The 27,253-nt window shown below is 44.9% G+C and overlaps 1 protein-coding gene across 10 annotated transcripts in view; it reads right to left on the reverse strand.

The window, feature by feature from the left end:
• The window catches only part of PHF14 (PHD finger protein 14), a 298,225-nt gene that overhangs the window by 192,819 nt on the left and 78,153 nt on the right, over positions 1-27,253 (reverse strand). For all 10 annotated transcript variants that reach the window (XM_037890608.1, XM_027827236.2, XM_037890605.2 and 7 more), the window contains 6 exons: positions 24,131-24,277; positions 15,540-15,810; positions 14,016-14,122; positions 12,305-12,400; positions 9,543-9,646; positions 8,192-8,323 (listed from right to left, as the gene is read on the reverse strand). In XM_037890608.1, coding sequence (XP_037746536.1) covers positions 8,192-8,323; positions 9,543-9,646; positions 12,305-12,400; positions 14,016-14,122; positions 15,540-15,810; positions 24,131-24,277 — 857 coding nt within the window. The remainder of the gene's footprint in view (positions 1-8,191; positions 8,324-9,542; positions 9,647-12,304; positions 12,401-14,015; positions 14,123-15,539; positions 15,811-24,130; positions 24,278-27,253) is intronic.

A 27,253-nucleotide genomic window follows, 5' to 3' on the forward strand; every position in this document is an offset into this window, starting at 1 on the left:
GAGACCCAGGGCCTGTGAGCAGATGTCAGGGTGATTGACGTCCCCCATGAGACCCAGGGCCTGTGATCAGGAAACTTCTGTTAGTTGTCCAAAGAAAGCCTTGTTTACCTCATCCTCCTGGTCTGGTGGTCTATAGCAGACACCCACCAGGACATCACCCTTGTTGCTTTCGCCTCTAAACTTACCTCAAAGACTCTCAACGGGCTTTTCTCCAGTTTCATACTGGAGCTCTGAGCAATCCTACTGCTCTCTTACATACAGTGCAACTCCTCCATATTTTCTCCCCCACCTGTCCTTCCTGAACCGTTTATACCCATCCATGACAGTGCTCCAGCCATGTGAGTTATCCCACCAAGTCTCTGTTATTCCAATCACATCATAGTTCCTTGACTGTGTCAGGACTTCCAATTCCTCCTGCTTGTTTCCCAGGCTTCTTGCGTTTGTGTACAGGCACCTAAGTAGCCGACTGCCCTACTTTCTCAGTATGAAACAGAAGGCCTCCCCTGTTGCACCCTCCTTCTTGTGTTTCCTCCCGGTATCCCACTTCTCCACTTACCTCAGGGCTTAGATCCCCGGTGAACCTAGTTTAAAGCTCTCCTCACTAGGTTAGCAAGCTTGCCTGCGAAGATGCTCTTCCCTCTCTTCGTTAGGTGGATCCCATGTCTTCCTATCAATCCTTCTTCCTGGAACAACATCCTATGGTCGAAGAATCCAAAGCCCTCTCTCCAACACCACCTGCGTAACCACATATTTACTTCCACAATTCGATGGACCCTTTCCTTCAACAGGGAGGATGGACAAGAACATGATCTGCACCTCAAACTCCTCTATCCTTCTTCCCAGAGCCACATAAGTCTGCAGTGACCCAGTTAAGGTCATTCTTGGTAGCATCATTGGTGCCCACGTGGAGAAGTAGGAAGGGGTACCAGTTCTAGGGCTTGATCAGTCTCGGCAGACATGCCATCACATCCTGAATTCTAGCTCCAGGCAAGCAGCACCAGTTCCTGGTCTGGACAGCAGATGGATGACTCCATCCCCCTTAGGAGGGAGTCGCCGACCACCACCACCTGTCTCCTCCTCTTGGGAGTGGTGGTCATGGAACCCCCATCCCTAGAACAATGCATCCCGTGTCTTCCAGTTGATGAGGTCTCCTTCTGATTCCTTCCCTCAGATGACTCTTCCAAACCATTCTCTGCCGTAGTACCTGTGCAGAGAGCCTGAAAACGGGTTTTTACCTCTATCTGCATTGGGGATACATGGGTTCTCCTCCTTCTTCTTCTGGAGGTCACATGCTGGCAATTTTCTTCCCTGTGCTGCACTGCAGTACCAAATGCTGACTTCCATCCAGAAAGTTTTCATTTTCTCTGATGCAACACAGGGTTGATACTTAGGTCTCTAGTCCTTTAACCTTCTCTTCCAATATTGACCCGAGCTCTCAGACTCAGCGCTATAAGTTTTTCTTCACAGTGTAGACATACCCATAGGGGCTAAGCAACGTGTGTTTGGAGGCATCATCCATGTACATATCTAGTTATAATAAAACATCACTTGAGAAAACTGAAATCCATTCATTTTCTCATCAAAACACTATTCTGACTCTTTTGACGTTATTATTACAACACTAATTTTTCAAAATACTGTTCCCTATATTTATTCTAAAGATGTGAAATTATTCTTTTTTGCTTCCTCCACTGAAATATTCCTACATTTCAAATTAAACTGAACTCAAAAAAATATCGGTTACTCACCTTCTCGTAACTGTTGTTCTTCAAGATGTGTTGTTCATGTCCACTCCAATCAGGTGCGTGCAAGCGCACATGCACGATGGCTGGAAGATTTTTCCCTTAGCAGCGTCTGTCAGGTAGGCCTGTGCTCCCCCTGGAGTCACGCCCTTATGGTGCCTAATATATAGCTCTGCCGACCCACCACCCCTTCAGTTCCTTCTTGCCAGCTACTCCGACAGAGGGGTAGGAGGGTGAGTACTGGAATGGACAAGAACAACACATCTCGAAGAACAACAGTTACGAGAAGGTGAGTAACCGTTTTTTCTTCTTTGAGGGCTTGATAATGTCGATTCCAATCAGGTGACTCACAAGCAAAATTAGGAGGTGGGGTCGGAGCTATCCACTGACTGGAGTACTGCTCTACCAAAGGCCGCATCATCTCTGGCCTGTCTAGTAATTGCATAGTGAGCAGCGAAAGTGTGTATCGATGACCATGTAGCCGCCCTGCAGATTTCCTGGCTGGGGACTTGGGCCAGAAAAGCTGTTGATGAAGCTTGTGCTCCTGTAGAGTTTGCCGTTATCGCAGTAGCACAGTCCACAGTCCATGATGAAATCCGCTGTGTTGAAACAGGCTGGCCCTTCACTCTGTCCGCTACTGCGACGAAGAGCTGTACCGACTTCCTGAACAGTTTCGTCCTCTCTATGTAAAAGGCCAGCGCTCTGCGGACATTGAGAGTGTGGAGTCTCTGCTCCCTGCTACTCTCATGAGGCTTGGGGTAGAACACAGGGAGGAAAATATCCTGGCTGATGTGGAACTGCGATACTACCTTCGGAAAGAAGGCCGGATGTGGTCTGAGCTGAACCTTGTCCTTAAAAAACACGGTGTAGGGATGCTCGGACGTTAGAGCCCTAAGCTCAGGCACCCTCCGGGCTGAAGTTATCACCACCAGGAACGCGACCTTGTAGGAGAGGTAGAGCAGGGAGCATGTAGCAAGAGGCTCAAAGGGATGCCTCATGAGCTCAGAGAGGACCAAGTTAAGGTCCCAAGCAGGAACTGGCTGGCGGACATGTGGGTACAACCTGTCAAGGCCCTTCAGGAAGCGACTGACCAGGGGGTTAGCGAAAACCGAGCAGCCCTGTACCCCCGGGGGAAAAGCCAAGATGGCAACCAGGTGTACTCTTATAGAAGACAAGGAGAGACCTTCCTGCTTTAGGTGGAAAAGATAATCCAAAATCTTGGGCGCTGAGGCTAGCGCTGGGAGAAAGTTGCACTGAGCTGACCAAATTGAAAATCTCTTCCACTTGGCCAGGTACGTGGCCCTAGTGGAGGGTTTCCTACTGCCCAAAAGAATCTGTCTGACTTGTTCTGAACAGGAAAGCTTGAACGGGTCCAGCCATGGAGCCTCCAGGCTGTGAGATGCAGCGACTGCAGGTTTGGGTGCTGGAGCCGCCCTTGATCCTGCATGAGAAGGTCCGGGAAAAGCAGGGTCATTGGGGCTCCCACGGACATGTCTAGGAGAGACATGTACCAATGTTGGCGGGGCCAGGCTGGTGCTATGAGAATGACCCGAGCCCGGTCTCTGCGGATCTTGAGCAGGACCTTGTGGACAAGTGGTATGGGTGGGAAGGCATATAGAAGCAGACCCCCCCAATGGAGAAGGAACTGTGTAGCCCGGACTGTGATTCTGGAAGGAATAGAACTGCTGACACTTCCTGTTGCATCATGTAGCGAAGAGATTGATCAGGGGACAGCCCCACCTCTGGAAGAGTGACAATGCGATGTCCTGGTGAAGAGACCACTCCTGGCTGTGAAAAGACCTGCTGAGGCTGTCCGCCAGCTCGTTTTGGACCCCTGGAAGGTACGATGCCTGTAGATTGACTGAGTGCTCTATACAAAAGTCCCATAACCTGAGGGCTTCCTGGCACAGGGGAGAGGAACATGCACCCCCGTTTCTTGATATAGAACATCATGGTAGTATTGTCCATCATGACCTGCTAGATACGGGAGGAATGACTGACACGGTAGGCGTACCACCCTGAGCTCCCTGACATTGATATGAAGATGGAGATCTGGCTGTGACCAAAGGCCCTGAGTCCTGTGGTCCCCCAGATGAGCCCCCCAACCCAAATCTGATGCGTCCATTACTAGAGTCAGGGATGGTTGTGGGGCAGTGAAGGGGACTCCTGAGCACACCTGCTGAGCGTCCGTCCACACAGGAGCGAGTCGAGGATGGGTCGAGGCAGGGTCACGATCCTGTCCAAGCTGTCCCTGGCGGGTCTGTACACTGACAAAAGGCGCAGCCTGAGTCTGGGGTGTCAAACCACACATGTACAGGCAGCCATGTGGCTGTGCAGTTTGAGACAATTTCTCGCGGTGGTGGTGGTGAACTGCCTGAGTCCCTGGATCATGGCATCGAGGGTCTGGAATCTCGCCTGTGGGAGGAATGCTCTGGCTTGGGTTCAGTCCAGAATCGCCCTGATGACCTCTATCCTCTGGACTGGGGACAGAGTCAATTTCGCCTCGTGCAGTAGGAGGCCCAGATTCTCGAAGGTGGCTTTGATGAATGCCACCCGAGCCTCCGCCTGAGCCCTGGATCGGCCTTTGATCAGCCAGTCGTCGAGGTATGGGAAAACCTGTACCTGATGTTTCTGCAGAAAGGTGGTGATGACTACCATGCACTTGGTGAAGACTTGAGGTGCTGCTGACAGGCCGAAAGGGAGGACCGTAAATTGGTAATGGGAACCGTTGACCACAAACCCGAGGTACTTTCTTGGTTTTGCGCTATTGCTATGTGAAAATACGTGTCCTTCAAGTCGAGGGTGGTGTACTAGTCTGCTGGATCCAATGAAGGGATAATGGAGGTCAAGGAGACTATACAGAACCTGAGTTTCCTCATAAACTTGTTGAGGCCGCGCAGGTCCAGGATAGGCCTTAGGCCACCCTTGGCCTTCGGTATTAGGAAATAGCAGGAATAGAAACCCTCGTCCCTCTGCTCCAGTGGAACCTCCTTCACAACCCCTAGCGCTAGGAGCGATTGCACCTCCTGCATGAGAAGTTGCTGTTGACTAAGGTCCCTGAAGAGGGACGGGGACTGGGGGAGGAAGGACGGGAAGGCACAGAATTGGATGGACTATACCCACTCTATCGTGCAAAGCACCCAGTGGTCCGAAGTTATATGGGACCATGCACAGTAGAAAGGGGATCGTTGTGAGGAAAAGGTAAGGCAGGGTGAATCCAGTCTCTGGTCTGGTGCGCTGTCCTCGACCGCACCTCCAAAATGGCGGTTTAGGGCCAGAGGGCAGTTTGGGCTGGCCTTGGTTAGCAGAGGGATGTTGCCTTCTTCTACCACTCCAGTTCCTCCTCCTAGAGTTGTCCTGGCGGTTCTGCTGTTGGAACTTTGGAGGAGGCTGTGGACAGAAGTGTCTGCGCTGTGTGGCGGGGGTATGCAAGCCCAAGGATCTGAGGGTGGCTCGGGAATCTTTTAGGCTGTGAAGCCATTTGTCTGTCTTCTCTGAAAACAGAGTCTAACCCTCAAACATCTAAGGCTGCCTGCAGTGAAGCACAGGAGACTAATTTCCCTTCTTCCACCAAGGCGCTGAACTCTGACTGAGAGCCCGAAGGGATGAGCTCAGTGAACTTAGCCATGGAAGCACAGGTGTTATAAGAGTACCTACTCACAATGGCCTACTGGTTAGCAATATGGTGTTGTAGACCGCCAGTGGAGTAGATTTTCCTACCCAAAAGATCCAGCCGTTTAGCATCCCTATTCTTTGGGGAAGGACCTTGGAAACCTTGTCTCTCCCGCTGGTTAGCCACATCGACGATCAATGAGTCTGGAGGCGGATGGGAGTAGAGATGCTCAAAGCCTCTGGAGGGGATGAAATACCGGCGCTCACTGCGTTTGGTAGTGGGTGGCAGAGATGCCGGCATCTGCCATAGAGTTTTGATGGTGTCCACCACCATCTTTATGAAGGGTAACGCTACCCGTGAGGGCCCCGAGGATGCTAGGATGCCCACCGTGGGATCTGTGTCCTCAACCACCTCCTCAGCCTTGATGCCCAAGCCTTGGGCAGCCCTGCAGAGTAACTACTGTAAAACTCTGCTGTCCTCTAACGCAGGGGCTATCGACATCCCTGTCAATGCTTCATCCGGCGACGAGGAGGAGAAAGCGTGTGCCAGTGGTGGAGGCTCCCTGCCGTCTGCCCCGGACAGGTCACGTGACTCCCAGGGCAGTGTTGGAGGAGGTGGTGCCGGGGCAGTAGGTGTCATACGCAAGTTTGGCATCAGTCTCACAGGAGGGAGCTGCATCGGCACACTCACGGGGCCCCCGGGGTTGGGGGGGGCACGGTGCCAACATCGGCACCTGGGCCGTAAGTGCCTGCATTGAGGTCGACATCATCAACAGTGCAGGTGTGGGAGATGGGTGTGTTGACGTTGTGAAGGCTGGTGCTGAAGTCGGAGCCAAGCATGGTGCTGGAGTCTATGACGGTGCTGGAGGAAAAGGCTTCGGGACCGTAGGCACCGGGTGCGGATGCACAGCGGAAGGCAGTATGTAAGTGGTGGAGGTGACTGAAGATGTCGCTGAGCGTGGGCCCTGGGGTTCTCCCTGGCCCTGGTGATCAGCCCAGGGAGTCCAGAAGGGCCACTGAGGCGGGTTCTGCCACTGCAGAGGACACACCTGATGCTCCTTTCTGTTTTTGCCCGACCTCGTTCTACGGCTTCTGCTCCTTGAGCTATAGGAGTCGGGCTTTGACTCCGAGGTCTCAGACATTGAAGACCAGGGAGGAGCCGATCCTTGGTGTCTTGAACAGCAAGAGCTTGGGGAGTGAGAAGGCTCTCTGTCGGAGCGTGTAGGTGTCGATGGACAAGGTGAAGGGGAGTGCCTCAACATCATAGCCGGCTTTCCCTTAGAATGCACTGGAGGACAGGGCTCTGTTGGCGCTGAGGGTTCCTCCCTGGCTGATGAGAACAGTGCTATCAAGTGGAGGAGATCTCTGGTGGCATGGTACGCTTCCGGTGTGGACGGGAACTGAAGCTGCTGTGTAGGTGCCGGAGATCGAGGTGGGGCCGGACCTGACTGCTTCACCTGGACAGGAGTCAACACAGCCCCAGAAGGAGAAGCCGAGGAGTGGCCCGCCTGGGGTCGCACTTATCGAGGCTTAGCCGGAGAACGGTCATCTGCACCGGCAAATGGGAGCGGTGCCTACTATCAGAAGTGCCCCGTGAGGAGCCATGGCATTGCCGAGCGCCCCTGGAGGACTCCTTCCTTGGCGCCGAAGTCACTGACAACGGGTGGGGGCGCAAGGCTGCTGTTCCCGTTCTTTAAATGTTCTTGGGCGGAACTTGCAGCAGATCTTGCAATGATCTTTCTGATGAATCTCCCCCAGGCACCGAAGACATGACGAGTGCAGATCACTCTTAGGCATGCGCTTGGCACAAGCCAACCCAGTTCTTAAATCCTGGGGACCGCAGCATCCCACGGTGCCAGAGTTGGAGTGGGGGGGAACCTCCAACTATTATACTATACTAAACTTTAAACTGGTACTACTAACAACTAACTATATACACTGAATAATGAAGAAAACTTGCTGCGCAAGAGCCAAGGGATGTTCTAGTCACCGTCACTGGCGGTAAAATGGAACTGAAGGGGTGGCGGGTCGGCAGGGCTATATATTAAGCGCAATAAGGGCGCAACTCCAGGGGGCGCACAGGCCGACCTGAAGGAGACTGCTAAGGGAAAAATCTTCCAGCCATCGTGCACTTGCGCGTGCACGCCCCTGATTGGAATCGACATTAACAAGCACTTGAAGAAGATCTGTATTTATTGAATAGAGGTTACTCCATAATTTAGAAAAGATGTCAAAGATTATGACCAGGTGATGAAACATTATCAATGACTAGATTTATTAATTTAAGAAATAACTTTTCCCACAAATTCAACTAGATGTTCCAATGCACAGTGCCCAATACAAGTACTTAAACTGCACTTTAATTTAAGTTTGTAATCTAATCACTTATTTGTACTTTAACAGAGAATTATTTAGCTTGAATTATCTATTAAATATACAGATTTCAGATTAACAATCAAAAACTGTCTTCAATGAGCATGAGTTTAGCAAATCTCTATAAATAAAATTCACATTTCAGAGATGTAGATTATAGTGCCTCGCCTGATAAGTTGAGTGAAATGTCAATATTGTAAATGAGCATAACCCAATTCCCCTACCCTTCCATGGAAACATAAGTGATGAAAGTGAAGTCAGAATAAAGACAGACCTTAATCACATAACTTAATTTTTAACAGTAATAATGACTAGGGAAAGAAACTTGAAATTAAGGTAGTCTAGTTTAAGCAGTATTTGGCAATGCCTAAATACTCAAAACTTACAACCCTTTTCATATTTAAGTTTTACTTGGAGTGCATGGAAATGGCAGAAGATAACTAACTAACAATATTGTTACTTACCAATAACTGTTTTTAGTCTTCCTTGGCATTCTTGTAAGAGGAGGGTCCAGACACCCAAGATGATAATGTAGTTTACAGGTATCACACAGTAAGAGGAGGTGTTGATCATGGTTCTTCTTACAAATTCCACAACTTTGAATAAATGCAGCCAAAAAAAGCATTAAAATTACATTTGAGATAGTAAAGCATATATTATACAGTACCGTATTTTTTAGTGACAATAAAAAGTGCAAGTATGTAAATATATGTTAATGACATCATACAGTTTTCACAGTATTCATTTAAAATTAACTACATATTACTTTTGAAAATGTTTATGACTAAGCAGCTTTTAAAACTATGTGATATCTCATCTTCTAACATTTTCTTTAAATTTCATATTCAAGTGCTGTAGAACTGCAGTTACCCTTCTGATGCTCGAATCAGGATATCCCATGATATTACCAAGCACCAGTGCAAAACACAATACACGGGGGGGGGGGGGGGGGATCACCATGCCAGCACAAAGTGGCTAAGTAGAATATTATTACTACTATTAATCATTTATCTATTTAAATAACATTGAAAGACAGGACTGCAGTATCATCATGCTGGATAATGTACAAACACAGAATAAATCAGAGTTCACTTTTTAAATTGAGCTACTGTACCAATATTCGCAAAAAGAAAGGGAGTACTTGTGGCACCTTAGAGACTAACAAATGCTCAAATAAATTTGTTAGTCTCTAAGGTGCCACAAGTACTCCTTTTCTTTTTGCGAATACAGACTAACATGGCTGCTACTCTGAAACCTGTACCAATATTGGCATTCTAGTTTAATAGTACAAAATTAATCTTTTTGAGACTTATTTATCACATAATGAAAAGAAAGAAAGAAAGAAAGAAAGAAAGAAAGAAAGAAAGAAAGAAGCTTGCTGACCCATCAACTGGAAGAGTAAATTTCCTCAAATGGCAAGTATTTTTAACACTATACTTCTGAATACATAATATTGTTTGTACCAAAATCCTCACAGCAGTATAGACTACCTAATTCAAAAGACAATAGCATGGATTTAAAATTTCCACATTACAGTTGCAACAGATTCTGATATTTCAGATGTAGAAGCCATTTCTCTTTAAAGCACTGCAGTCTATTAACAGAGAAAGCCCTGCCAATGTTTGTGCCAAAATAAAGAAATGACTCAACTTCTTAGCTTGGAGATAAACATAACTCTAATGGCAGCCAACAGTAGGTAAGATGTGGGGGAGGGATTTTCTTCAATCTTTGTGTAAATAAACACGTCAATTATAAATATTTATCAACACTCTCCGTACTATATCATGCCTATTCTATCAAGATTGCATTACTTGCCTATAAAGTACTGCTGGAAGCGTAGACGTCTTTTGTGTCCCTCCTTCCTTTTTACTTGGTTTCCTCTCCTTGGGTGCTCGCAAAATTGCTGGAATGTTCAATTTCTATTGGATTTGAACAAATGCAGTTTATACATAAGTTTTTTTGGGAAGAATCTAAGTATACTATTCCCGCCCATTTGCCACTCCACAGCCAGTTAATTTTGGTCAACCGCACAATACTACTTTTATGAGGGGGAAAACTTCTTTCTAAACTACTTTACAGGAAAGAGCAACTACAGTATTTATTTTGTCTCAAAACAAATTTTGTTTTTCACAGAATTACAGTCACATTTTTCAATGTAAAACTAAAACAAAAAAATGCAAACACTAAAGTCCTGGCTTTTAACTTTCCCCCCCAACTTTTAAGAGGGAGGGAGGGAGAGAGAGAGAGAGAGAGAAAGAAAGAAAGAAAGAAAGAAAGAAAAAGAAAGAAAAAGAAAGAAAGAAAGAAAGAAAGAAAACCCATTATACTTGACAAAAGAATATTGAGGCAGTTTATTTTCCTCAGCCTCTCTGTTATACTGGTGCTCCATAGGTTAATTAGAAAAATTATCTTATTGGACCAAACTCTCCACAAAGCAGACGAGATTCTCTTCGGGTTTCTACTAATCTGCAGTATGCAAGCTTCTCAGACAGCAACCATCTATCAAAGTCATTTCTTGGCGGCCCTGTGGGCCTGCATCTGTTCAACCAACTGGAAAAAAGTGTCATGCAAGCTGTGCAAATGAATTTTACTTCTACTTTCTATTTTTTTTAAATTTATTAATGTTTGCACTGGGAAATACACTCGTGAAGTTTTTAAAAAACTATTTTTAAAAGGTAAAATCTTGTTCCAGACAGACCACGTTCTAGTAACAAAGAGAGATTTTTGTATAAGACAAGTAGGCAAAAAAAAATTCAGCCAGCTTGGCGTGAGTAACCAATATAATTAAACCACAAGCATTACTGCAGACATCAAGGGTAGATTTCATTTTAAGTACAGTAATACAAACACAGAAGTACCAAAGGCCATCACAAAAATCTCTGACACAGAATTAGGTGATGTCTTTTATTCTCATCCTCTTAAAATACTGACTCACTATAATATTTATTCTGCACAATTCCCAAAAGCACCTTTATAAGTATGGTATGTCAATGTTCAATACATTACATCTTGAAAAAGACTGCTGTCTTCCTTGTGTGCCTGCCACATATAAGCCTTTTGGGGGGGGATGGGAAATATTACATAAAAGACCAATGAAATGACTCACTATTTCAGAAACACAGCGATCTACTGCTGACAGATACAGTTTTCAGTGTGAAAAAGAACACATGTACTGAACAAGTGTTCTCAATCTTCTTTAAAAACAGGACTGGAAATAGTTTCATGTTCTCTTCTGATGTGTTAAGGAAAAGTTAGCATATGTGACTCCATTTTGGTTTGGGGCCCGCCATTGTCTAAAAGCAAGCACATCATGCACCAGGAGGAGTGTTCCGTAGATACTGCATTCCTGTGAAAACCCTCCCCCTTGTTTCCAGCCTGTCTGGACTCCCAGTTTCTGTTCATTGTCTGTTCCTAACTCCCTGCCTCCTGGCCTTGATGTGAGCCTCCCATCCTGATAGGAAAGGCTACTGGTGCATTGCTTTAGGACCATGTTGTGTAGCTGAAGTAATGGTTTAGCACAGGGAATGTACTTAGCAGGGATAGGTGGTAGATAAGGGAAGGGTTTGTCTATTGGCTAAGGTTTCCGATGCACGAGGGCAACATGCTTTGCTAAAAGGTATATAATCTCTGTATAACCTGCATTCGGGGTCCCCTCCTGACTAGCAGGGGGGCACCACGCTCGAGCGTAATAAACTTAGTATCTTTGGGAACTCTGCAGCTGTGTACTTTGTTCGTGTGCCTCAGCCTAGACTCGAACTGCGCGTGACCTATCGGGTATAATTCGCAGCAGTTCTTGTGCGTGACCTATCAGGTATAATTCGTAACAGTTTGTGTGCGTGACCTGTCAGGTATAATTCGTAACAGTTTGTGTGCGTGACCTATTAGGTATAATTCGTAACAGATGGATAAATGACACATTGCCATATTACATATATGGGGTTTCAGTGATTTATCATGAACATGATCCGTGTATCTGTTTACCTTTTATCTTAATTCAATGAATTTATGAGCATACTGAAGCATGAAATGTACCTCCTTCCTTGCAACGGACAACATGGTCACTGGTACCATCAAGAAATAATTAAACATTCCCATATCACTGATATCATATACTCAGTATTTCTAAAAAAGGGTTCATCTTTTTATCTGCATAATTTAAAAAACACTGTTGCAAATGATGTGTGGTTTTAGAGATGTACAGTTTATAAAATGGTCATAAACAGTCAGTACAAACCCAAGGAACCATTCTACACTATTTGAAACCTATAACTGCTGAAGAAAAAGTGGAGGGGAATACGGTGGGATTAACTCATGCTTCAGGTTTAGCTTTATCACAAATGACAGGTCAATCAGTTACAGCAAATGAAAGAATTTTGCAAACAAGATAGCTATTATAACAACAAAATTAAGCTACAGGTTCCCAGTAGGTTGCTTGCAGAGCTTTAGATATATTTTAATCAGAAATCATGAACCCCCAGAGTATGCAAAGGTGACAGATACAAAATAAAAAAACCTATTCTCTGAAAATCACGTGCACCTGTGTGGTGCAAAAGAGGGGGGGGGAATGAAAAGCCAACCTGCCCAATGATTCTACCCAGTAGAGTCCATATTCCTTGCCCTTCATTTCGTAGCTTTCCATTCATATTTTGTAGCTCTTCCAAGGACTCACACAGCTGAAAATAAAAAATTGAAAAACTCTTTTAAAGTTCATTTACTAAAGTTATTCAGCATCTATTATGTGAGAACTCTTTACCTATAACTTTTATAAAATACATAATTAAAAACACAATGAAACTCAATAGTCATGTCAATACATCAGAGATCAGTGCAGTCATTCAGGCATATAACAGCACTAAGAAGAAAGTTGGGCAGCCATCTGTTTTGTAAAAGAGGATCTGAAGTAATTCAGCATGACAATTAGGTTCCACAATCACAACCACAATCAGAAAGCAAAATTAAAATATACTAATGCATCGTACAAATTGTACTATACTATTTGCAGCTATGAAGTTATGACAAATGTTTCTATACAGGGAATCAAGTTTTGTTCGTTCACCACCAAAAAAAACACACACTCTTAAAAAACCAAGCACTTATTTTGTTAATTAAAAGAACACCGAAGCAGAAGACAGTATTCTGAAAAGTAATCGCCAGATATAGTACTGTATGTACAACCTAGTAATTTTGTTAATTGTCTCCTCCATTCCTCTCTTGTTATTCTTGGACAATACAACAAGCAGGTATTAACATTTGTTTGCATTTAAAACATGTGTTTAAACCACTTTTGATCAATTCTAACCTGCTGAATTCAGCAAGCATCAGTATATTATCCTGCACAAATAATAATTTTAATGGATTTATACATATATATATTATACATAAAATTTTTATAGAATAGAAAAATATAGAATCATATATATTATATTATATATTTTATTTATATATATATATTATATAATTATATATATATATATTATATTTTTATATATATATTATAATTATATATAGAATCATAGAATATCAGGGTTGGAAGGGACCTCAGGAGGTCATCTAGTCCAACCCCCTGCTCAAAGCAGGACCAATCCCCAACTAAATCATCCCAGCCAGAGCTTTGTCAAGCCTGACCTTAAAAATATAGTTTCAAAACAGTTCAAAAAGTCATAAGGCAATTTTTCATCAACACTAACTCTTCCACATACCATTACTTGCTTCATACACATTCATTATAGCAGCACTTCTTTGAGCCAATGTTATCATCTGTTGTTCCCCATAAAAAAAGTTTTGGGAAGGCTCAAAATTTAGATATTGATAAAAGCATGGGCAACTGTTTTCATGTTTTGTTTTGTTTTGCACACTATTTCACGTAAACAATTCCTGCATTGCTAGAAATCTAGACACTACCACTAGATGAGAACCTGAAAGTCAAACTACCCAAAAACAAAACACTGAGAGTGACAAGTCAGGGGTCACTGTCCAAACTAAGTACACACAAACAGCAAAAATGGTAAAAAGTAAGGCCCAAATCTTTCAGTTGGTTCCATGCAAAAGAGCCTCTGTGCTCAGGTGGAGCCCTGTTAATGAGGCTCTATGTGAAGGATCAGTGCCCAACTTAGATTTTAGAAATTTACTGTAGTTGTGATAATTTAAAGTAGGAAAGGTAAGATATATTTTAAGTAGCATTTTTATCCTGGTACTCCTCCTCTAAATAGCAGTTTTCCCTTTGAAAAGCAAAATTCTAACAGTTAACTCTCAAATGCTTAGTACAGTTGTATTCACTGCTTTTCTTACCTTGTTATATTCCACATGAAGTTTTTCTTGCTCATTTTCTAGTTTATCCTTAATATTCTTCTGTTCAGCCATATTTTCTTGGATCTGAATCATGCGCATATTTCTCTCTGTTTAAATAAAATCCAGTCCTTTCTAGCTTTAGTTGCATTTGTTCAAGTGTCCCACATTGTTAACACATGGAACAAGTGTTACACATTTAAGCACTAAGTTAAAAAAATCTTAAAATGTGAAACTACTACTACAGAGAGAGAGAGAGAGAGAGAAAAAGAGAGAGAGAGAGAGAGGATCAAATTACAGGATACTGTCTTGTTAAATGATCTATGAGAGTGATGGAATACAAGCACTTTCCCACCATGTAGACCTGGGAAAAAAAAATTTGATGAATAGTTTATTTGCAAAAAATGCAGTTTTGGTTAACCCAAAACTATTCTTGAATATGACACAAATTTGTGAGTAGTTTTGGATCACTTTTCTTTTCAGTACTTGGATGCCATTCTCAAAATGGCCAGAGAAAGTAGTGGTGAAATGGAAGTGATTGCAGGAGCCCTCCTTGTAACTTTTAATCAAGTGGTTAGAGCCCTCACCCAGGATGTGGGAGATGCAGATTCAACTCCCCTCTCTGCTGATATGGAGAAGGGATCTGAACTTGAGTCTCCCCCATTGCATTATATTACCAGGACCACGGGCTAAGGGAATATACTGGTGTGGGTCTTTGGTGTGACTGCCCTTATCACTGGGATAAAAATTATAAGGCATCACCAAGTCTACCTCCTCGAATCTATCCCTTTAAAAAAAATACCCACATTTTTTTCAATTTGCTAATTTTTTTTGCAGTTTCTAGATTCAGTTAACCCACAACAAATCTTTTTAAAAAAAATCTGAATCTCCTAGTGAACTGAACAAAATCAGTTATTCACCAAGCTCTACTGCCACATACTTTTGCTGCATGAGCAAAGTCAGAGTGAGATAACTGTTTGGTGATGTGCACTGATTGGTCATCTCAGGCTAAACCAGCTGATCTCAATCACAAGAGCATGCCATTCTAAGGTGGAAACAGAGTACTGAGGACCTAAAGACACAGTGCCCAAGATTTTGCTAGGGATGTTCAGAGGGGAGAGAGATGTTCTTCCACCTAACTTCAAAGAGGACAATACAAAAAAGATGCCAAATATCTACCCTTCCATGCCTGTCAACAAAAACATACTCCCTGCTGTTTATGTTAGCAGTAATTTAGTTTACAAAAGAGATATGTTTAAAAAGGCACACTAACTTACTTTAGCATATTAAGATACTGAGTGTTTATGTGAACTCTACATTCATTTGAATGAGCAATGATAGCTTTTTCTCTAACGATAAGAAAAAATAATATATATATACACACACACATGAACATACTCTGTTACTTTAACCAAACCCTCTCCTCTCTCTTCCTATAATTCAAAACATTGTATAATACAAAGTCAATAGGTGTCGAGCATTGTCTATACGATTTAAGAAACTTAAATTTCATATTCTCATCCTTACCAAGATAATAATTCACAAAATCAGCAGTTAGAGCCGGTTGCTTATGTTTTCTCCTTCCGTCCACACTGGAACTGGTATCTGAAGTGTCCACGGGAAAGATGTCTGTACTAATTCCCATTAATTCAGCTTTGCGCATCAGCTTACGTATGGCTGAAGCACTGCTAGTGAGTGGTCGTGGCAGCTTCTCCCTGGGAACCCATGCCTGAGGCCTGGTGGTACGAGCTAATTCTGCCTTGGCACGATACTGCTGCAGTCTGGCATTGATTCGGGCCTACAATCAAATTCCCGAAAAAATCAAAATAGAATAAAATGGTGTAAAATGGAATCCAAATCACTTTTGCCAGTAAACTTAACCTTCCTTTAGACTACATGTACACTAGGCACTACTTTCAATAAGAAAAAATGCACAATCTAATCCAGCATTTTTCAATGCTTTAGGATGTGATAACTCAACAGACAAAACCATATATGAATATCATTTGATTTTACTTTGACATTTGTAGTTAACTGGCAGCATATTTTCTTAACCTTAGGTTTGTGAAGTCAAATGGAGTAATATTAGGAACTTTCTTTCTGGGAATACCACCTTCAACAAGACTATTAACGTAAGTGGTCTTCTGGCAATATGATGGCATATCTAATAAACATAAGTAGATGGAACTGTCTATGTTCACAAAGTGGGTAAAACCCTTGGCTTAGGTATCAGAAAACAGATTAAGATGTGAGTATACTGCTGGCATAACTGCTATCTAAACCTTCTGGCTGACACTTAAGCCAAGTCTATAACCCTCTTTTGTAGGAACTCCTTTCCTAGTTATAGCACTGCCCACACTTACCTCTTTATAGATAAGTACACTAGCTGACATTAAGGAAATTCACAAACAAAAGCAATAGAGGCACTAGAGGCACACTGTATATATTGCTGACGGCATCTGTATATTTTAGACATCTGGGAGACCAACACCAGAAGGTCAAGTTGTTACATGTAATTGGAAAATACTGCCTGCAGAAAGTCTTTGCAGTGGCAGACAATAACACGAGCATAAAAACCATGACAGGCATGAATCCAGCTGAGTACCAGTTACAGTTTGTATACTCGCCTGCATGAAGAGGAATTTAGACTACAGAGCATTAATCCAACTCCCCCAAAACATGGTATGAGATACCCTTACATGTGAGAGAAAGGCAAAAACGTGCATATACATACTACACTTGAGGAATACCAGTTAACTCAGCAGTTCAATTTACTAGCTTATGACCAGCATGATCTGGAGCAGGCTGTCAAACATCTGGTTTGTAGGCTGAATCCAGCCTCTCTTCTCCAGCCCATAGCACAAACGACCAGAAGTGAACTGGAATGGATAGACTGAGTAGGGAGGTCATGCTTTATTTGGCACAGGCACCTGAGCCCTCTCCTTTTTCTTTCCACCTTCCCCTCCCCTCAGTTGCTGCTTTTCATAGACGAGGCAGCACCACAATGCCTCAGAGATGAGACAGAGTAGGCTTCTTCCCAGATGAACCACTATTCAGTCACTCTCACCCAGGCCTCAATCCTCTGTGCTGCTATCCAGACACAGATTTTGTCTTCATTGTTAAAAAAAAGATGTGCTTTTACTCTGGAATAACTAACACACATCTGCTATCTCAATGTAAATCCTAGTGATGACAAGACACCATAGTTTTCACCATAAGGGAAATTGAGACAAGGGGTCAACCACAAGGCAGAGAAAGTGGCGTGACTCAGTGGCTAGAGCATTAGACTGGAACTTCAGAGACCTGGGTTCTGTTCCTAGCCTGCTGGGTGATTTGGGGCATTACTTCACCTTTTCGTGCCATAGTTTCCTCATTTGTAAAACAGAGCTAATGATGCTGGCCTCCTTTGTAAAGGGCTTTGAAATCTACTGATGAAAAGTACTACATAAGAGCTAGGCATTATTATTAATTATTATTATTATTATTATTATTACTAACAGTGTTTTATATGAATAATATTACTAATAGTTAGGGCCCAACATATTCACGGCCGTGAAAAACATACCAAGGGCCATCAAATCAGACCTCCCCCATGAAATCTAGCTATTGGAAAGGAGGAGAGGAGAGGGGAAAGGAGGAGAGGGGAGGGGTAGCTGGGGGAGATTCCCAGAAGTGGAGATGGATCTGATCTTCCCTCTGCTGCTAGGAGCGCCTGCACAAGGGGCTGCTAGTCCCGGCCAGGCTGAGGAGGGACAGGACTTCCTCTTCCCCTGCACGGCCGCTCTGGGTGTGTGGGGGAGGTCAGACTCACATGTGGGTACCTCCCCCAGCTGCAATGGGTACCTCCCCCAGCTGCAGGAAGCTCCGTGGCTGCGCTACCTTCAGAGCCGCAGTGCAGCCATGGAGCTTCCTACAGCTGCGGGAGGTATCCACAGGTAGATCTCATCTCCCACCAAGAGCAGCCATGCAGAGGAAGAGGAAGTCCCGTCCCTCCCCAGCCCAGCCCGGACTAGAAGCTAGAAGCTTCCCTAGAAGCTCCCTGCTGGACCGCTCCCAGGGAAGATTCTCCCAAAAGGAGAGAAAAAGAGAGGGAGGCTGAGGATGCCCAAAGTTGGGCAAATGGATAGGGGAAAAGAGGAATCATTCACAAGAAGGAGGAGCGGTGGCTAGACATGGAGGGATGCATGGAGGGGAAAGTTTCACCAACACGTATACTTTTTAAATTAGTCTTTGTCTTTAAATGTGATATTTAGCTTCACTGGTTAAACGGGCACACTCTGCAGTCAAAAGAAAGTACACAATTTGCCTCTTACCAGTAAACTTTCTACTCCTGGTCATGGCCCCTAAATGAATGGATAATTCAGCCCTCATGATAGAACATGTATTAACACAAATTTAACACCCATAATCTACAGCAGGGGTTGACAACCTATGGCACGCGTGCCAAACATGGCACGCGAGCCAATTTTTAATGGCACGCTGCTGTCTGCCGGGGACAGCAGCGTGCAATTAAAAATCCTGCCCTGCCCGGCCCAGCCCACTCTTCTCCGCCCACCGCTCTCTCCTTGCAGGGCAGGCAAGCTTCCCCCTCCCCCCCCCTTCCCCCAGCGTGCTGGGTTCCTGCCCCTCCTCCTCTCCCTCCCTGCAGCCGATCAGATGAGGGCCCTTGCTATGAAGGGGAGAGGGAAAAGCAGAGTCGCGGCGCTCTCGCGCTCTCTGCTCTGGGGACCTTGCGGAAGGGGATGGAATCGGCATATCCCCTCCAGCCCCCTGCCGTGAGCTGCTCAGGGCAGGGGGCTGGGAGCACCCCCATGACCCCAGCCCACACCCCCAGCCTTCTGCCCTAACCCTGAACCCCCCATGCCCCCCAGCCCTCGCACCCTCCACACACCCCAGCCCCGTGCCCTGACCCCTGCACCCCTCCCAGCCCCCTGCCCTGCCTCCTGCACCCCCCCACACATACCCAGCCCCCCCACACACCCCGTGCCCTGACTCTTGCACCCCCACATCCACATCCCCACCCCCACCCTGAGCACCAAATGGGAGCTCCTGCACACACCCCCACATTCCCACCTGCACCCCTCACACCAAATGGGAACTGCCCATGTAAGCGCTCCACACCCAAACCTCCTGCCCCAACCCTGAGCCCCTCCCTCATTCTAGCTCCTGGCCAGACTCTGCACCCCAACCCCCAGCCTGCTCCTTCACCCCCAGCCCTGTTCTCAGTGCACTCCCACCCTCATCTCAGTGCAGAGAGAGGAAGAGAATGGGCCAGAACCAGGGAGAAAGGAGGTACCTACTCTATGCTTTTTTTGCCTCTGTTTTCACTAACAAGGTCAGCTCCCAGACTGCTGCGCTGGGCATCACAAAATGGGGAAGAGATGGCCAGCCCTCTGTGGAGATATAGGTCGTTAGGGACTATTTAGAAAAGCTGGACGTGCACAAGTCCATGGGGCCAGACGAGTTGCATCCGAGAGTGCTGAAGGAATTGGCGGCTGTGATTGCAGAGCCCTTGGCCATTATCTTCGAAAACTCGTGGCGAACGGGGGAAGTCCCGGATGACTGGAAAAAGGCTAATGTAGTGCCAATCTTTAAAAAAGGGAAGGAGGAGGATCCTGGGAACTACAGGCCAGTCAGCCTCACCTCAGTCCCTGGAAAAATCATGGAGCAGGTCCTCAAAGAATCAATCCTGAATGAGAGGAAAGTGATCAGGAACAGTCAGCATGGATTCACCAAGGGAAGGTCATGCCTGACTAATCTAATCGCCTTTTATGATGAGATTACTGGTTCTGTGGATGAAGGGAAAGCAGTGGATGTACTGTTTCTTGACTTTAGCAAAGCTTTTGACACGGTCTCCCACAGTATTCTTGTCAGCAAGTTAAGGAAGTATGGGCTGGATGAATGCACTATAAGGTGGGTAGAAAGCTGGCTAGATTGTCGGGCTCAACGGGTAGTGATCAATGGCTCCATGTCTAGTTGGCAGCCGGTGTCAAGTGGAGTGCCCCAGGGGTCGGTCCTGGGGCCGGTTTTGTTCAATATCTTCATAAATGATCTGGAGGATGGTGTGGATTGCACTCTCAGCAAATTTGCGGATGATACTAAACTGGGAGGAGTGGTAGATACGCTGGAGGGGAGGGATAGGATACAGAAGGACCTAGACAAATTGGAGGATTGGGCCAAAAGAAATCTGATGAGGTTCAATAAGGATAAGTGCAGGGTCCTGCACTTAGGATGGAAGAATCCAATGCACCGCTACAGACTAGGGACCGAATGGCTAGGCAGCAGTTCTGCGGAAAAGGACCTAGGGGTGACAGTGGATGAGAAGCTGGATATGAGTCAGCAGTGTGCCCTTGTTGCCAAGAAGGCCAATGACATTTTGGGATGTATAAGTAGGGGCATAGCGAGCAGATCGAGGGACGTGATCGTTCCCCTCTATTTGACATTGGTGAGGCCTCATCTGGAGTACTGTGTCCAGTTTTGGGCCCCACACTACAAGAAGGATGTGGATAAATTGGAGAGAGTCCAGCGAAGGGCAACAAAAATGATTAGGGGTCTAGAGCACATGACTTATGAGGAGAGGCTGAGGGAGCTGGGATTGTTTAGTCTGCAGAAGAGAAGAATGAGGGGGGATTTGATAGCTGCTTTCAACTACCTGAAAGGGGGTTCCAAAGAGGATGGCTCTAGACTGTTCTCAATGGTAGCAGATGACAGAACGAGGAGTAATGGTCTCAAGTTGCAATGGGGGAGGTTTAGATTGGATATTAGGAAAAACTTTTTCACTAAGAGGGTGGTGAAACACTGGAATGCGTTACCTAGGGAGGTGGTAGAATCTCCTTCCTTAGAGGTTTTTAAGGTCAGGCTTGACAAAGCCCTGGCTGGGATGATTTAACTGGGACTTGGTCCTGCTTCGAGCAGGGGGTTGGACTAGATGACCTTCTGGGGTCCCTTCCAACCCTGATATTCTATGATTCTATGTGGACAGGGCCGGGACCCCAGACTGGCAGCGGGCTGAGCAGGGCCAGCAGCCAGGACCTTGGCTGGCAGGAGCCAGCGGACGGAACCCCAGACCGACAGTGGGCTGAGCCACTCAGTCCACAGCTCTGTCTGGGGTCCCGGCCGCCGGCCCCACTCAGCCCACTGCCAGTCTGGGGCTCTGGCTGCCGGCCCCTTGCCAGCCAGGGTACCGGCCGCAGGCCCCGCTCAGCCCGCTGCCGGCCTAGGTGAACGGAACCCCAGGCTGGCAGAGGGCTGAGCGGGCCGGCAGCGTAAGATCAGCATTTTAATTTAATTTTAAATGAAGCGTTTTAAACATTTTGAAAACCTTGTTTACATACAACAATAGTTTAGTTATATAAATATATAGACTTATAGAAAGAGACCTTCTATAAAACGTTAAAATGTAGTATTGGCACGCAAAACCTTAAATTAAAGTGAATAAATGAAGACTTGGCACACCACTTCTAAAAGGTTGCTGACCCCTGATCTAGAGCGGAGGTGGGCAAACTATGGCCCACGGGCCACATCTGGCCTGCGGGACCGTCCTGCCCGGCCCTTGAGCTCCTGGCCAGAGAAGCTAGCCCCCGGCCCCTCCCCTGCTCTCCCCCATCCCCTGCAGCGACACCGCCACGCAGGCAGTGCGGCTGGCTCTGTCTGGGCAGCGGGGATGCGAGCTCCTGCTGCTCTGAGCGGCATGGTAAGGGGGCGGCGGCGGGGGGTGTGTGTGTGTGTGTGTGTGTGTTGGATATGGGGCAGGGAGTCCAGGGGGCAGTCAGGGGTCAGAGAGCAGGGGGCAGTTGGATGGGGCGGAGGTTCTGGAGGGCTGGGGGGTGGTGGTCAGGGGACAGGGAACGGGGTGGGGGGTTGGATAGGGCGTGGGAGTTCTGGGGGGCCTGTCAGGGGGCAGGGGTGTGGATAGGGGTCGGGGCAGTCAGGGAACAGGGAGCGGGGGGGTTGGATAGGGGGTGGGGTCCCGGGGGGCCTGTCAGTGGGCAGGGGTGTAGATAGGGGTCGGGGGGGGCAGTCAGGGGACAGGGAGCTGGGGGGGCTGGATAGGGGGTGGGATCCCAGGGGGGGCATTTGGGGAAGAGGGTCCTGGGAGGGGGCAGTCAGGGGACAAGGAGCAGGGGGGTTGGATGGGTCAATGGTTCTGAGGGGGGCAGTCAGGGGGCGGGAAGTGGGAGGGGGTGGATAGGAGGCGGGGGCCAGGCTGTTTGGGGAGGCACAGCCTTCCCTACCTGGCCCCCCATACAGTTTCGCACCCTGATGTGGCCCTCGGACCAAAAAGTTTGCCCACCCCTGATCTAGAGAGACTGGAAATACAGAATGATGGCAGGAACAAGAAACATTCATAATTTCTATTAGGGAACAGGGATGAGAACAATCTGTATGCTCACTCTTCTTTTGAACATGGCAGTGCTCAGCTCTCTTGAACATCAGTCCATTAATTTAGGTGCATAAATAAAGATTAAGCCTAATTTTAGGCACCCATTTTTTTTATATCTTGACCCAGGCCTACAATGGTATATTTATATAGCCCATCTGTGACTGCTAGTAGCAAATAACCCCAATGGCCGGGGAGGGCTCTGTGTTACTACAGGGAATTCTTTCCTGGTGTCTGGCTGCTGGGTCTTGGTGAAATGCTCAGGGTCCAACTGACCGCCATATCTGGGGTCAGGAAAGAATTTCCCGCGGTCAGATTGGCAGAGACCCTGGGGGTTTTTTGGCCTTCCTCTGCAGCATGGGTCACTTGCAGTTTTAAACTAGTATAAATAGTGGATTCTCTCTAATTTGAAGTCTTTAAATCATGATTTGAGGATGTCAGTAAGGCCTCCAGAGATTATAGGTCTATTACAGGAGTGGATGGATGAGGTTCCATGGCCTGCAATGTGCAGGAGGTCAGACTAGATGATCATAATGGTCCCTTCTGGCCATACAGTCTATGAGATTCACAGCAAAGACCTTTACAATTTAGGCATTGGTTACAGAGCCCCTTTTTTTCCCCTTGTCCATCATTTCTGCCACTATTATGTAGATCCACAGCTTGCCTCTGCCACCATCATCCTTATCCCCTTACGGTTTCTCTCAGCCACTTTTCTGCCCCACAGTCAGTCTCTGCTCCCCCTGACCTTGAAGCACAGAGTCAGTCTCCCTCCTCTCAATTCTTGTCTCTGGTGTCACAGCAACCCCTGACAGCTGGGAGGAGAAACTGCATGAAAAATCCTACTTAGCCCAGGTCTGGGGCATGCCCAGTACAAAAGGAACCTTTTGAGTGTTTTGTTTAAAAACTATCATCCATTGAATATATGCAAACTGAAATTTTTTACAGGATTATAAATGTTCAAATTTCGGTGGATTTTCATGAGGCCAGCAAAAAACCTATTGACACCAGGGCAACTTACTTGCTAAAGTTCAAGTCCCTTCTTCAAACCACAGAGGCACTAGAGCGTCTCAATTAAATTAATGAAATAATTTAGCACGGGCAAAACATTTTTTCCCTAACCTCATTCTGAGAAATAGCTGAATCACTTTTACTGAAATGGTCTATGCACACACACACACAAACCTGAGGCAGACACACAGCATGGAAAATTTCAGCCTAAAGGACCGAAACATACAAGCAACTGAAAATAGGGGTCTTATATTATGAAGTGTTAAGGCCACCTTATCCGTAGGCTTTGCTATAGCTCCTTGTAATAACTAAGGAAGAAGGCGGAACTTTCTTCTAACATACACATAGCAAAATGTCTAAAATCTTGGCTGCTTTGACTGATTTTTATTTTTTTAGAATCTTGAAATAAAGTTTAGAAGTAAAATAAATACAACTATGGAATTAAAAAAGAATTATAAATTACCCTGGTATCATAGAGAATTACATAAACTAATCAGGATTATTTCCATTCAGATGCCTGCATGTGCACCTTTTCAAGGATTATATTATGGGATCATTCACTTTTAGGGAATCCAATCTAAAGATAATTCACTGCCATATTAATTGACCATATGCCATCAATGTAGTCCAAATTTCATTTTCAACCACCGTAATTCCACCTTCCTCTTCCCCCCCTTCTCATTTAACATTGATGATTAACGCACATGCAGCTTTGGCATGGATACAATACCTGCGCTTCTGGTGAGAGCTGTTTCTCTCTTTCCTGCAAGGACATTTTACAATAAGACTGTAAAGCCAAGTAGTTCTTCCGTTTCCATTTTCTGTCTAACCTGTCCGCATGCTGTTTACAATAAGCAAAAAAAGGATCTGCTATGTCCTGTTTCAGCAAGAAAAAGGGATGGAAAAGAAGGGGGGGGGGGGAAATCTAGTTAGAAAAATGATACAGAGGAACATAAAGCCAGTATTTCATGTATAACACAATAAACATTGACAGCTAGGGGGAAGGAATACAAGTCAAAATAGGGGAAGAACAGGTTAAAGAATATTTAGATAAATTAGATGTATTCAAGTCAGCAGGGCCTGATTAAATTAATCCTAGGGTACTATTTTTTAATAATCCTGTTTTTTTTTTTAATTTTTTTTAATCTTAATTTTTTTTATAATCCTAGGGTATTACTTTTTAAAAGGGGAACAAGGAGGACCCGGGAATTACAGACCAGATAGCCTAACTTTAATATGTGGAAAGATATTAGAGTAAATTATTAGACTATTGATTTATGAGCATCTGGAGGATAATAGGGTTATAAGGAATAGTCAGGATGGATTTGTCAAGAGCAAGTCATGCCAAACCAACTTAGTTTCCTTCTTTCATAAGATTACTGAAAGGGGGTTCCAAAGAGGATGGCTCTAGACTGTTCTCAATGGTAGCAGATGACAGAACGAGGAGTAATGGTCTCAAGTTGCAATGGGGGAGGTTTAGATTGGATATTAGGAAAAACTTTTTCACTAAGAGGGTGGTGAAACACTGGAATGCGTTACCTAGGGAGGTGGTAGAATCTCCTTCCTTAGAGGTTTTTAAGGTCAGGCTTGACAAAGCCCTGGCTGGGATGATTTAACTGGGAATTGGTCCTGCTTCGAGCAGGGGGTTGGACTAGATGACCTTCTGGGGTCCCTTCCAACCCTGATATTCTATGATTCTATGATTACTGACCTAGGGGATGGGGAGAAGCAGTAGACATGATATACCTTGATTTTAGTAAGGCTTTTGACAAAGTTCCACATGACGTTCTCGTAACTAAACTAAGAAAATGTGGTCTAGATAAATTTACTATAAAGTGAGTTGCACAACTAGTTGAAAGACCTTAATTTAAGGGAAGTTATCAATGGTTTGCTATCAAGTTGAGACAGTGCATCTAGTGGGGTAAGTACTGGGTCCTGTAATCTTCAATATTGTCATTAATGACTTGGATAATGGAGAACAGTGTATGCTTATAAAATCTGCAGATGACACCAACCTGGGAGGGGTTGCAAGCACTTTGGAGGACAGGTTTAACATTCAAAATGGAGAATTGGTCTGAATTCGACAAGATGAAATTCAATAACGCCAAATGCAAAGTACTTCCCTTAGGAAGGAAAAATCAAATGCACAACTACAAAATGGGGAATAACTGTCTAGGTGGTAGTACTGCTGAAAAGGATCTGGGTTTATAGTGGACCACAGACTGAATATGAGTCATTAATCTGATGTAGCTGCAAAAAAGGCTAATATGATTCTGGGATGTATTAACAGGAGTGTTGTATGTAAGACACAGCGAGGTAACAGTCCCACTCTACTCAACGCTGGTGAGACTCCTGCTGGAGGACTGTGTCCAATTCTGGGCACCACAATTTAGGAAGAATGTGGACAAATGGCAAAGAGTCCAGGGGAGAGCAACAAAAATGATAAAAGGTTAGGAAACTTGACTTATGAGGAAACGTTGAAAAAACTGGGCATGGTTAGTCTTCAAAAAAGACGACTGAGAGGTGACCTGGTAATAGTCTTCCAATACCTTAAAGACTATTAAAAAAAGGACGGTGATCAGTCGTTCTCCACGTCCACTGAAGGTAGGACAAGAAGTAATAGGCTTAATCTGCAGCAAGATTTAGATATTAGGAAAAATTTTCTAAGTACAAGGGTAACCAAGCTATGGAACAGGCTTCCAATGGATGTCATGGAGTCCCCATCATTGAAAACTTTTAAAAACAAGTTGGACAAACACCTGCCAGGGATGATCTAGGGGTTTACTTGTTCCTGGCACAGCGCAGAAGGCTGGACTTGATGACTTTTTGAGGCCTCTTCCAGCTCTACATTTCTAAGATTCTATGTTTCAAATAGATGGGTCTTGTAGAGTAACACAGTCAGGGTTTGCATCAGTTTAACTAAAGGTCTGTTTAAAACCAATTTAGTTAAATTGATGCAAGCCCACATGTGTACACTCAAACAGATTTTTAGATTGTGTATATTGATTTGGCGTAATTCAGTAAGGAATTGATTTAAGCTAAATCAACGGAAGCCAGGTTTAAACTTGTTTAAAAGTGACCACACAGGAATTTTGCTTCTGTTTTTTAAGCTGAGAAGTTTCTTTTTTAGACTAGCTACCTTACAGTTTATGAAAACAACATAATTTGTTACAAAAATTCAGTTTCATATATCAAAAGAGGATGCTAAAACTATACTAGCAATTATTTCTACCCAGAATTGCAAACAGAATTAAAAGGTATATTTAATTGTTGCCATAACTCATGTAGCTCAAAGTCTAAATTCCATTACTTGCACACAGAAGTGACTACATTATCAAAAATGTAGGTGAAAATAATGAGGGTTCAGTTTCAGAGAACAAGTTGAAGCCAAATTGAAAAGTCTAACCTTAGAAGTAAAAGATTTGTTTTAGTTAAATGCCTCAATTGAAGGTTTCAGTAGACACCGTATTTTAAAATGTTACGGAGGGTCAGTGCTACCCAATATGCTCATTAGTTTATGAATTATTTTTGTTTGCTTTTTTATTTATTTATTTAATATTCACAGTTAAAGAGCACTGAAGCAGGTCCCAGCAAATACAACACAGGACAAACCAACACTGCGAGCACCTCATCGTTCTCGAGTACAGCTACCTAATGCCGCACAACAAAGCATACATTCTCCATGTACTCTTTAACAGTCTCTAATGATCTCCAAAAAAAATTTTTAATGAATTTACATTTCTGCAAGTTAACCCAGGGAAAAGGGAACAACTTCCTATGACAAGTGTTGTACCAACAGGTAATAATTACAATAAAGCACATAAAGAAAGCATTTAGAGCATTGTATTACTGC

Source organism: Chelonia mydas, chromosome 2, assembly GCF_015237465.2.
Source record: "Chelonia mydas isolate rCheMyd1 chromosome 2, rCheMyd1.pri.v2, whole genome shotgun sequence".
Taxonomy (NCBI): domain Eukaryota; kingdom Metazoa; phylum Chordata; order Testudines; family Cheloniidae; genus Chelonia; species Chelonia mydas.